This window comes from Camarhynchus parvulus, chromosome 7 (assembly GCF_901933205.1).
Source record: "Camarhynchus parvulus chromosome 7, STF_HiC, whole genome shotgun sequence".
Lineage (NCBI taxonomy): Eukaryota > Metazoa > Chordata > Aves > Passeriformes > Thraupidae > Camarhynchus > Camarhynchus parvulus.
The window spans coordinates 26766002-26778555 of NC_044577.1; the positions used below are offsets into that span (position 1 = coordinate 26766002).

Genomic DNA, 12554 nt, shown 5'->3' on the forward strand with positions numbered 1-12554 from the left:
GTCCCCAGACAGAGAGGGTGTGATTGGAGTGGTGAGGGATGTGACTGAACACATCTCAGCCTTGGGAGAATGCTGCTCCTACACTGAGCCCGAGATAGCTCCTCTGGCACAGGCATGTGATCAGGGCAAGTCCTACAGAGACCCCTGACATGTTCAGTGAGCTTTTCCAAGGACAGTGATTTGGAATACAGAGGGATGAAATGTTCAGTGTGGATTTTGTGGGGTGTGTTAAGATGATCTGTGTGTTGGGAGGAAAGCTTAAGCTAAGCAAGTTCACACTGTGGGGACTGGAAGATGATGCTGCTATCCTCCTCCACTTTACTGCCTGTGCTTCTCCTCCCCCACCTCTATCTGTTCTAGACATAAAATCTTTTTTATTGCAAGACTATTTTTGCTCAGTGAATTAAAATGAGGCATTTGTAACCCTTCCTTCCCAGTGCAACTGCTCCCAGCAGCAGAGCTCTCTAGCTGGTCCCAGCCCCTCTGGTCAGCCTGGGAAAGGCAAGCCCAGCAGCAGGACATGAGCAGCGTCTTGCTAAACCCAGCTCTGCTGAGATGTGCCTGTGCCTCAAAATGGGTCTGCCCGGTTCCACAGAAAGCTCCCTATGAGCCTGGTGAATCACTAAAGGCAGCAGAGGTGACCAAGATGTTTCCTAAGTGATTCCTGACTGAATCCCTTTGTCACAGCAGCGCCACCACACAAACAGGAACTGTATCAACAGGATTGTTTATTAAATTCTGCTCTGGTTGCAAGGGTGCAACCCCGCTGAGACCCTTTAGTGTAGAAACATGAAACAAGAACAGTGCATTTTCTCACATTGCTGAGGTGTTACCAGGGTCTGAGCCCAATTACCAGGGCAGAGCAGGACACTGGAAACTGCCCATTTGTGGGTCAGAGATGGAGCTCGTGTGGCCTCTGCTGCTAACTCACAGCCATCTTCAAAGCCAGGGTCTCCACCAAACTACACACACAGCTCTGTTTCCATCAGGGTAAGGTTTCTGTGTGTGTTAAATGTGAACTCTTGAGCCTTCTCAACTTAATCCTCTTCCAAGTATATTAGGTTTGGGGAGATTTTTGAAATGGCAAGGTTCCCTGAATTTCTGATCTACTGGTGCATATCTAAAGTCCTTACTATAATTCATCAGGGCCCTGCCAACAATGCAATCTGAATAAAAGCAGAGAGAAAGCACCTTTGCAATCAGGATTTTCGAACTATAAATTAGTGGAAGTTGATCTTTGTGAAAACAGCACTAGCTTCATGTATTTAGCAGGGAACACACACCAAGCAAAGGAAATAGCAGCTGGAGGGCTGGTGGTGGAAGGTTAGGGCTATGGGAACAGGCTGATGATAGAAACTAGCTTCTTGGTCTCTAGCAGACACAAGCAAAGAGACATTTTAAAAGCAAAGGTTTCACAGGAGCTGAAGCCATCTCTTGAAACTGCAGTTAGGGAAAATGCCTCTGTAGCCACCACAAACAAAAATCAGAGGAGGTGAGAGCATCCTGGAAGGTGCCAGCAGCTTTCTTCCCAGGTTCTGTTCGAGCGTCCATGCATAGATTCAGAGTTAACAAACCTCTTGCCTATATTTCATGTTCCCTAAATTTCAATCAAAGAACAACCCAGCCTTCAAAAACAAATCCAAGGATTACTATCCTTTGAAGAAAGGATGATCTTGTACAGCTACCATTTACAACCAAAAGAAAAAAATTAATACATTTTGATTGTTATGGTAAGGAGAAGGACAGAGGTAAAAAGTCATAGCTGTTTTGCTTTGTTTCTTAGAGATAGGGGACTGTGCACATCTGGCTTTAAATAAGTAATAGCAGCAACTTCCCAATGCCCTTACTGTCCCACCTTAAAGTAGCTAAAGGCTACTTTCTTGCTAAGGGCTTTTGTCTCACTCCAACCTAGAGCTTTGTGACAAAACTCAAGTTATTTAGTGGAAGGGAGGAAGTAGATGCATTAGTGAGTGCATTGTCTCTTGGCTGAGGTTTAGGTTTACCTGAATTTACTATTATTATTTCTAATGTAATCAATAGATTGCTTATTGACCATTTTACTTTAAATGTGGTCAAGGACTGCAGTCTGCAGTCCATCAATCTATCTGCTCCCACCCCTGGTCCTCCTTTGCTGTGACCATGTCCCAGCACACCCTCTGCTATCCATCATCAAGCCATACTTGTTTTCCAGCACAGAGCTGTAGAGCACTGTGAAGATCCCACCTGCACAGCACGGTGGGAGTGTGTGCTCTCTCTTGTTCATAACATTGAGCAGCTCCTTGACTAAACACACCTTTCTCTTCCCAGCCATCACTAACCAGCTATTCTTCTTTCAGCTCAACTTCAACCTGCACTTAACCATTAACTGTGTCTGTCTGTACCTAAAAATTACTTGCAATGGAACATTCAATTATTACAGATCTTAAACATGCAGAACAAGGCTGCTGTTTGATTTCTGTTTCAGCAATGATAAAGCACTCCAGCATCACACTCTCATTCTCTCCAACAGCAGCTGAGCCACTAAACTGATGACACGAGGATTAACCAGACAGTCTAACAAGTCATTGGTAGAAAGGGCTGTTTGTGAGGTGCATGGACTGCAGTCTGAATCCATTTGATGTGCAGCTGTCTCACAGTCATTACTCATTAGCAATCTCTTCCTCTTGCACTGTAATTTTCCAAAATGTTCTCCGTCATTTTCATGGAGAAGATCTCCACCGTCACTTTCAACTGCAACCGCACCCACCACGCTGGTTTTGTGAGACTGTGGTAAAACCTGAATAAGATGAGGCCCAAAAGGTATTTTCTGCAGCTCTTCTGCTTTGGGTGCAGGAAAGTCACATTCCTGGGTTAGTAATGCGCAGCTCTCTGGTTCACAGCCAGCTTCCCTTCTCTTCCTCTTGCATGAGGTGTTTGCCCTCTGCTTTGCACCAGTGCTGCTGGACCGTGCTTGTCCTGACACACTTGTCTCCTGACACTTGAGGTATGCAGACACTGCTTTATTCAGGTACTGAAGATTGATTTCATGGGATGTTGCCTCAACCTAAGAAAACACCCCAAACACACTCAGTTAAAAGGAGACATGTTTCAATTCAGCCTTGCGTGATTATCTTCCATGAATTACTTCTGCTACATGAAGGGATGGAACTTGAAACTCTTTTTCTCAAAGCAGCATAAAGACTCAGGGGAAGCTAAGCAAAATGTCAGTGATTCTTTGTTATTGCTGCCATAATGGGAGCAGTAGAGGGCTTACCTCTGTGGGATTTAGCCAGAGATCTCCATCACTGGGATTTTCTGCTGATTTTATGGCACATACCAGCATTCGAGTTATTGCCTCCTCTACACGGGCTTCATGATCTGCATCCTGCCTCAAGAGAACAGAAGGTTTTAGGGGATAGATTAGCTCATGGCTCTCTGTAGAAAGCTGAAAGACCTTAGGAAAAACATAGATGGCCTTAGTTTGAAAGCCACACTCATGCATGTGAAGTCAGTGGAAGGTTTCAGACTCTTCTCTTGTGTACAGCCCCAAAACAGGTGACAGCACAGGCTTTGGTGTGACTGCTCATCTGAATAAGGATTTGCAAAAAATAGTATGTGTATATAATCTTTTCCCTTATTAGTGTTTTGTTAATTGAATCTGGTGCTTGAAATTATAATGCAATATTAGCATTTAATTAATGTGTGCATTTAAACAGCTCTTTAGGACTAGAAGAGCCATAGAAGTACATAGCACATTTTTATATCTACATATTATGTCTAATTTAAGCAATTAAAACAGACAGGATGTTATAGCAAGGCAGCAGCTATCTAAGGACTACACAAGCACAAAAGTGAATCTTAGGGATATTTAAGAAATATTTTATCATGTAACAAACAGTTGACAAACTGCTGCACTTTTGAACATCACCAGAAGGAAAAGCATGTTTGTTCTGAAAACTCTCCTGCAAAACTGAAAATTGACTTACTAACTTAGTAATAGGCTCTTTGTTGCAGGCCTTCGCTTCCTTCATAATCCCCCTTGGAAAGCTGGATACTGGCTAGGTTAGGATAGCAGAAAAAAACTTTATAGGATCTTGGCTTTCTTTCCCATTTGAGTTTCTTGTATGTGGAAGGAATGGTAGACCCTCCAAACAGGATGGCGGTTTTGTTATCTCGATGACAAGTACCTAGAACTGGATGCATGTATCTGATTTAATTGAGATGCTTACATGTATTCCTTTTGGAGGGAAGATGCAACATGGTCAACCCACAGCCCTGACCAGTCTAACTGTGGCTCCAGGGAACCTGTCAAGCAAACCACACATCTGGCTAGTACGAGGGCTGAAGGCAGCAATTTGTCCTGGAACCCTAAGCAGAATTTGGGATAGAAGCAGGGGGAAGTGCTCTTGGTATTTTGTGGGTTTGGATGCTAGGCTTTTTAATGGCCTTGTATAAAAAACCACCAAAGTACAGAATTTGGTATCGACATGTGGAAACTATTTAAGGTGTTGCATTCTTGGTATTCATCCTGGCCTGCTGAACAACAGGGCTGTACTGATTGCATGACAGTATGTTAGAAAGCAAGGAATACTTTTGGGTAGCTCACATCCAGCTGAAAACAAATTAAATTTCTACTCTAGACTCTTGCCAATATAATTAATGGTTTCACTGGGACTGTAATTGTTGGTGTGATTCACATCTGTCAATATGAAAGCAGCTGGTAACAGCTGCAAGCAAGAACTGCTTACTTTGGTAATGCAAATGTTCTCAGAATTGTCTTTTAGAATCCATGTCAGACTTTATTTTATAGATGGTGTGCCCAACACCTCACAAACAATGCTGCATCATCAGCTGCAGGGCTGATTTCTGTAAGGACCTTTCACCTGGGCTGCAATAGCCACATCTGCTCATGGCAGATACTGATATCTGGGGAGGGTGTGTGTTGTTTATCAGCAAGATCCAGCAAACACTCCACTGCTTATGATACCCCGCAACCACTGACTCCTGCTGGCACCAAACAGGATCTTGGTGACTTCTGCAAGACCTTTATGACAGAGAAGGACGTAGAATTTAACTCCACTTTTTTTGTCCTTGCAACACATAAGAACAGTTAGAAATGCTCAGGCCCCACCCCAGCACCTGGGAGCTACCAGCCAAGCTGATCCCTCCACAGCCTGCTCCTCCAGAGGGGGACAACTTGTGAGGCCCAGCTTAGGGCACAATGTGTGTGGTGACATCAGCGCCTTCCCAAGCCCAGGGCACACAGCCAGCTCCTCTGAATTACCTCAAAGGCTCAAATTCAAGGCAGGCTTAAGTGGCTGCTCTACAATGTAATTGGTGCTTTCTCTGGCATTGCAACCAGCCTGACTGCATTTAGGGCTGTGTGAGAGCCTGGTCTGGGCTGTGGGCCTGCTGTCCTTGCTAAATACACAGATTTCATCTTGAAAATTTCTCCATGATGGAAATACCCAAGTGAGTTCCTGTGCTCTGCTTGGTTTGATGTTGGTATGAGAAATGCATCCTCTGGTCTTGGAACAGCAGCTGAAAGCATGTGTTCTTTCCCCTGCAGATTTCCAGTCTAATATAGGTTTTAGAAGTAGGGGAAAAAAAGGCAGTGGGTATTTTAGTGAGGCCATTTCACAGGCCATTTCAAAAGGTCTTTTTTTTTTTTTTAATATTAACCTAGGATTAATAATAAAGTAATGTCAGTCAGAAAACCTTCTGGAGTATTGAGATGATCTAGTGGAATATGTCCCCGCTGCTTGTACAGTGATTGGAATAGACAATCTTTAAAGGTCCCTTCCAACCCAAACTATTCTGTGATTTTTTAATATCTTTGGAACCATCCCATATATACTGGGTAACATGAGCAAGAAAAATCAAAGCCCAGGGAGAAGAAAATTAATTGAATACATGAGGAAATCCAACTTCAGCCAAATCAAAACTATCACAGAGGAATGAAAATTCAAAAATCTTCTTCTCCTCCCTTCCTATTCACATTAATCTGATTTAAATTCTAATTTAGCTTTGCACATAAGCTTGTCCTTGAGGTGAAGTTCCTGGTTTTTTGTTCTCTATTCAGCACAAAGCTGGCTGGCCCTTAAGAAATTAGGCATGAAAATTTAGCTTGTGTTTAACTGTTTACCTGATTGAAGTAAACTTGAAAGGGGATTCCTGCTGAACTGGGGCTTCAGATCTGGAACCTTGAAAGGTTCTTCCAGAAAAAATGTATCCAAAAGGGCTCTTCCCTCCCCGGCATCTGAACACAACACACCCAATAGGACTGAACCTGGCAGGCAAGGAACAGAAATCCCTTGGAAGTGCTACACCCCCAGGACATTGAAAGGAAAATACCAGTTCAATCCAAGAGTTGATGCTGACAGTGACAGGATCAATGGATTCCACATAGTGCCACCAGTGCCTTGGGACGAGCAGGACCTGGAAGTGCAGACATTGCATTAGGGAACAAGCAGAAGCCTGAAGAAAGACACAGTTTTTTAATTTAGGTGATGTGGGGTGTACAGACAGAACTGAGGCAAGGACACAGGTGAAAGGTGATATTTATTTCTCTCTTTTAAAGAGCCTTTTCTCAAGATTTAAATGCCCATTCTGTCAATACTATCATGTAAGAAATGGACATGATCCAGAACTACCTTTCATCCAAACTTCTTCCCATATAGTCCCAAGCAGGACTATAACCTTTAACTGCTGTGGGTAAGCAAAGTCCAGCAGTACAGAGGGGGTGCAGCTGTGCAGCAGTACATCAGGACTTCAGAGAGAGTCTCAGCCAAGGAGGAATTCTTTTGTAGACTCTCCAACTGAGCAAACTTCCCAGTTCCTGTAGGACTGCCAGCTGGTTTTCCCAAAAAGCAGGAATGCTCATCTAGGTGACTAGGTGACAAAACCTAGCTTTAATTCTGGTAAAAATCACCACTATTAAATTTGTCACTTTTAGTAGACAGGCTTTTAAAAGAAAATATCATGATTTCTGGGACAATCTTGTTTAGATCAGAGCTTTACAACAATATCAGGATGATAGCTGTGACAGAAAATTGATTCCAACCCGTGGTTTTTATGGTACAAGACACTGATGTTGTTTTGATGATAGAGGACAAGCTTTGCAGATTACTGAACATTAGAGTAACATGGAGCTATCAAGGAAAGCATAAAAGATATTTTTTGACAAGTTATAAAAATGGTCAGAGACAGATAAAAATATATACTTCACAATGGGGAAAGTGAAGCAATGATTTGTATCTGAATTGCAGACAGTTCTTTCTCTTGGTAGACACAAATTACTCAGAAGAATGTTCTGCTACCCTGATAACCCTGTGCTTCATTATACCAAAACATGGCTAATGGAAAAATGTCTGTGGGGCAAACAATGGCAGCAGTCCTGCAAACACAGGACACTTGGAACACTCTTATTTTTTCGGCCAGATGACAAAATGTTCTCCACAGGCTTAAATTTAAGTCAAACAAAAAGAAGCATTGGCTGTCCAAAGGTCAAAATCATTTGGAAATTATTCTTTAATCCAGTACAGCACACAGAACAGAAAAGGAAGTCAGTCAGTGGAGGGTCATTATTTTAAAAATATCACTAGTTAGTCCTGACATGTAAGTGTACGAAACCCTACAGACTGTAGCCAAAACATGTTTTCTAGGCTGAACAAGTTTCAGAGTTTTGTTTTTATCAAGGAAACATCCACTTTAAATGAACAGTGCAGTTGCATTAGCAGCAATGGGTTTATCTGTAAGGAAGTGTTTTCCAGTTTCACTGACTGCAAAATCATACATATCCCCCCCTCCCCAAATGCTCATCTGCTCTATAGGGGGGTCTTACACTGAACTCTGCTAAAGACTCTGGTTGCCCTCCAAGTGACTGGGGGTAATGCTGAACCCTGGCAAACTTTGTGTTACAGCAGAAGAAAGCAGAGCTCCTGTGAGTGGCTGTTTGCACCAACGGGATCCTTCCTGTGGGCCTTGTGCAGGAGGGAGCTCCAGCATGTGGAGGAGGGCAGCAGACACTGGGGAGGTGCTGCAGAGGGACCATGTGGCAAGGGAACATGAGCAAGAGACAGATTAAGGGAAATGTAGAAATGTTTCACTAAGAGATGCTGCCTGGAAAACCAAGAAGGAAATTAGGCATGGAACGTGCTGGCTCCACATGACTCACATGCAAAATGGAGACAGAATTCCTTTGGAGAGAGCAGGTACAGCCAGAAGGAAAATACAATCCCCACAACTTGTCCTGTGTTTTGAAACCAAAGAGGAGGAACTTGGTCCTTTAGAGACTAATCAGATTCCCTTGCCAGCAGGTTAAGGGTAATAACTGCAAAGCTGTGTCTCTCTGCAGCTGGCACTGTTCGCTGATGCAGTTTATAGGAGGGCTACAGAGCTGTGACTCAAATAGGCAAAAGAGGGTCCATAAAGATACTTGTTCTTCCTCTTTTATTGTTGAACAAGCTTATGCTTGTTAAAATTAGGATTTATAGCAACAAGAAAATTGAAATTATCAAAAAGCAAAAGGACTAAAACTTTAATAAAGATGAAGAAATGGAAAAAGGTAATTAAAACCAAAAAATACAGCTGGCAAGAGAGCAGAACTAATAAGACCAAAAAAAAAACCCAAAAAGCCCAACAACCCAGAAAAGAAAGGTAGGATTCTTCTACATTTACAAACTAGTATTCTTCTAGGTTTTCAAATTAGAAGCAAACAGAAGCACAATAAAATGAAAACAAACAAACAAACAAACAAAAACCCCCACTACCGCTGCCTCTAACGATCAATTTCACTATTAAAAAAAGCAGACTTCCATATGTTTATGAATATGGGACACAGATTTAGCTACATTCCTATAGGAAACATAAAAGTAAGCCACAGTGAAACAACACACAGAAATGCAGCAAACATTTTACTGGGAAAATGTAAAATGCAATAGCAAGACAGAACTACTCCAAGGTAAGAGATAATCTTGTGCTAGCCTGCTTTCCACAGAACTTATCTAACTTTATTCGTGCTGGGAAGATACTGATCTAAACAGTAACCAATCAGATAATTTTAATATTTAGGCTAGTGACAGCCAAATATAGCAAATGAAGATAAAGTAGGACAGAAGTCCCAGAAAAGAGAAAATGAGATGCTGTAATGGGAGGAAAAAAACCAAAGGAACAGTTGGGAGAGCAAGTGGAGCAATGCTGAAGACTTGTACAGCACAGAGAACAGAGCAGGTTTGAATTCTCAGTGGACATGATTAACTTGATGCAGTGCAAAGGTAGGGCAAAGGTGGAATTGTTTCAAAAAGAGAGCATACCCTGAAGTGAAATATTATACCAAGAAATTTCTGCTCATTAGAAAAAGCTATTTAGGTAAATGCACACAAAAAGGAAGCCAGTGTCATGGGAAGATAAAGACACTGAGCCACGGGGGGACCCAAGGAGATCCCAGAAGTGTTTGCAACCATGGCAATGAAACATGAAATGAAGTAGGTGCAGGCATAGCCAATTCTGTGGGAACACCACCTGAGGGCTGTGTGAGCCCTGCTGCCCCAGCCTGTGCCTCATCCCAGCTGGAGCCTGGCTGTCCTGGTGCTTGGAAGGTGCTTCTCACCCTGCCTCCTCCTCCCCCCTAGTGTCTTCCTGTCCACTGAAAAGAGCTCCAAGGCTGACTGGGGTCAGAAACACAGGCACAGCCAAGGGAAAGGCACAGTGAAGAGGAGGGAGTGGGGCTGCATCAGGCCATGCCCACAGTGACCTAGGTGAGAGAATGAGGGAAGCTCAGGGAAGAGGTGGAGAAGCAGAATCAGGAAATTGCAGCTTTGACCTTTCATTTTTGAGGCATTCATGGGGTTCTCCATAGGTGTTGCAGGTTGAGCAGTGTTTTTACCACCAATCCTAGCATAAATTCAGCTCCTGGACTCTTCTGCTTCTTCTGTGATGGAAATCATAGTTCTGGTGTCCTGAGGTAGGGTTGGGATGTCTGCCTTGTCTATGGGGTGACTTGGGGCCAGCTCTGCAGTCTCCCATGTGAAAACTCTTTATTCCTTCCCCAGAACAGAATTACCAGCCATCTACTATGCATAATGGTATGGCCAACTCTGAATTCTCTTTTAGTAAAATCACAAATTCTTCTCCAACAAAAGTAAGTTTTTTAACTGTAACCCCTTTTAAAAAGTCTTCTGTATACTTTGAGCTGGAACATTACACTACCTTTGAATTACTGCATTTCTTGACTTACTAAACCACTTTTCTTTGGTATCAATTATATTTTTCTTGTCTATCCAGGCTGTGTGTTCTTCTGTTCCCCACTTTAAGCCCAACCTGATGTTCTCACACCCTTTCTTTAAAGGCAGCGCACAGGGAAATCCCTCCCTGACTTCATGAAGATTTCTTCTTGCTCAGGGTTGGGTTAGAGGTCAGAGGTTTGCCTGCACTCTTGGGAGCTCTGCTGCTGAGTAGGATCCTATGGTGTGTTAGATTCTGCAGCAGAAGCCCAGAAAGAGAAAATCCTGCAGCTAAACACAGGAACTGAGAGACAACTGTATTTGTGGGCACATAAATGTGTTTCTTTTAGACTTTGAGAAAGCAGGTAAGCAGAAGCAGGGGAGTGGAGCTTCTGAGCAGCAGGCCATGGTGAGAACCAGCAAGCAGTAATGTCCATCTTTTTCTAAAATAGCTTTTTTCCCATCCAGTGACAATATTTTTCAAGGCCAGAGGGAGAGAATCCTTCTCAGACCCAATGTGCCTCTTGGCTACCTCAGTTAGGCCTTTCCCTGCACTTCTGCCCTGCAGCTCCTCTGGCCCCTGGCTGCACTGGGGCACGGGGCCAGGCCACAGGGCAGGCAAGCTCTGCCTCCAACAGCACCTGCCTGGGATAGCAAGGGGGGAATGGGATTGCTCACAGGGGCACAGAGGGGTAGCTGCTTGCTCTCCATCCCTTCAGATAAACCCAGGTCACTTTGTAGTCTCCCTACCATTGTCTGGTTATGTGGATATGGATTAACAGGGAGATGGATTAAGAGCAATTACATTAGAGAGCAGGAAGGAAGCCAGAAGTCAGTGAGAAGTGGGGCAGAGGAAAGAATGATCAATGATTTTATCCTTGTACAGCATCTCAGTTTTTTGTAGCTTTTTCAGGTGGTATTCATCTTTCCTATTTTTAATCATCAAAAAAGTTAAGCATCTATGTGCACAGACTCCTACAGCCTGCGCTGAAGGACAAGGTGGGATGAATGTTCCTGCAGGACTGAAATTATATAAGACAGGAAGGATGAACCACTTTGTTGAGGTGCCAGGTCCCACTGATGGCAGATAGGACACCTGTCTTGAACAGGATTTAAGCTGAGGGTGACAGATCCCTAACTCTCTTAACACTTTTCCCAGAGCATGGGTAGAAGATACAAGAACAGATGTGTTTTGTCCCATTTCTGGTCTTTTAGGGAGTATTTGTATATTTGAGAAGAGAATCAGGGTGTTGCTAGAAATGCTACTCCATACTTAATCCTGAGCTTTGCAACCATCACAAAGGTGACCAGGTCCAAACATTTATAAGGACCCCCTATATTTGTGTGACACAACTTGAGCTTGTACCTTCATGGATATAGTGGATATAGTCATGTACTGCTGCAAGCCCTTCCACTACTCAGCTGCCTATTTGAGTAAGCTTGACATCTAAATGTTTTCATCATTTGTTTCAGAATAGATCACTAATGTATAACAGAATTTATGTCTGTTGAAATGCAGCTGACAGCCAGTGGTCAGGTACAGGATGAAACCTTATAAAACCTTAAGTCTCAATCAGCTACCAAAATTCATAATACAGGTTCACCTCTGAACAATACAGTGGAAGGGCACAAAGGATCTAACTGAAGTACACTGTGCACTGGCACAATGTTACATGAAGGAATTCTGCTTTCAGGCAGAAAAATGGCTGGTAGCAAACACTGACCAGAAGGTGGCATTAGAACACATTAAGTTTTTGATATTCAAAGCTGCACTCACTCTACATGCAGCTGCTCTCCTGAATACCTAAGAACACCTTTGTCTTCGTTTTTTCAGCCTTTTATTGTTACAATAATCCAAAATGTTCTGCATACCCTCTGGGAATGAGTGGAGATGCTACATTTTATCACAAAATAAAGATGCCTACAAATTCTGCAGTAATTGGGCTAATTCTATGTGAAAACCACTGTTAAGCACATATCAAGACATTATTTAGGAATTCTCTCCCTTGTTAATAAAGGAGTTCTTCTAGGTCATTCCTTTCCATCAAATGGCTGCAGCTCCCAGCCACCTGCCCTGAAAGCTTCTGGATGAGATGCTGGCAAGCACCACACAAAAAGCACTGATGAAATGGACAAAGGCAATACCTCACTGCTCCATCATTGCTTCTACATAACTTTCCCCCCCAGGAAATTCAAACAGTATCTTGTTCATGGCAATGCAAATTGTATTACTGAGCTGGCTCAAGATCTTTATTCTTGGCAAGATTAATTTGTAATTGCTTTAAGCCTAATTAAAATTAAGATCATATTAAAGGTTCACTAGTACACTTGATCATTGCAAAGGAGATTATA

At 42.9% G+C, this 12554-nt stretch overlaps 1 protein-coding gene across 2 annotated transcripts in view; it reads right to left on the reverse strand.

The window, feature by feature from the left end:
• Nucleotides 1–711: 711 nt before the first annotated feature.
• Nucleotides 712–12554, reverse strand: part of HSPBAP1 (HSPB1 associated protein 1) — a 38498-nt gene continuing 26655 nt past the window's right edge. For both annotated transcript variants that reach the window (XM_030952746.1, XM_030952745.1), the window contains exons 6-8: nt 6334–6417; nt 3254–3364; nt 712–3043 (exon numbers count right to left, since the gene is read on the reverse strand). In XM_030952746.1, coding sequence (XP_030808606.1) covers nt 2486–3043; nt 3254–3364; nt 6334–6417 — 753 coding nt within the window. In that variant the 3' untranslated portion in view covers nt 712–2485. The remainder of the gene's footprint in view (nt 3044–3253; nt 3365–6333; nt 6418–12554) is intronic.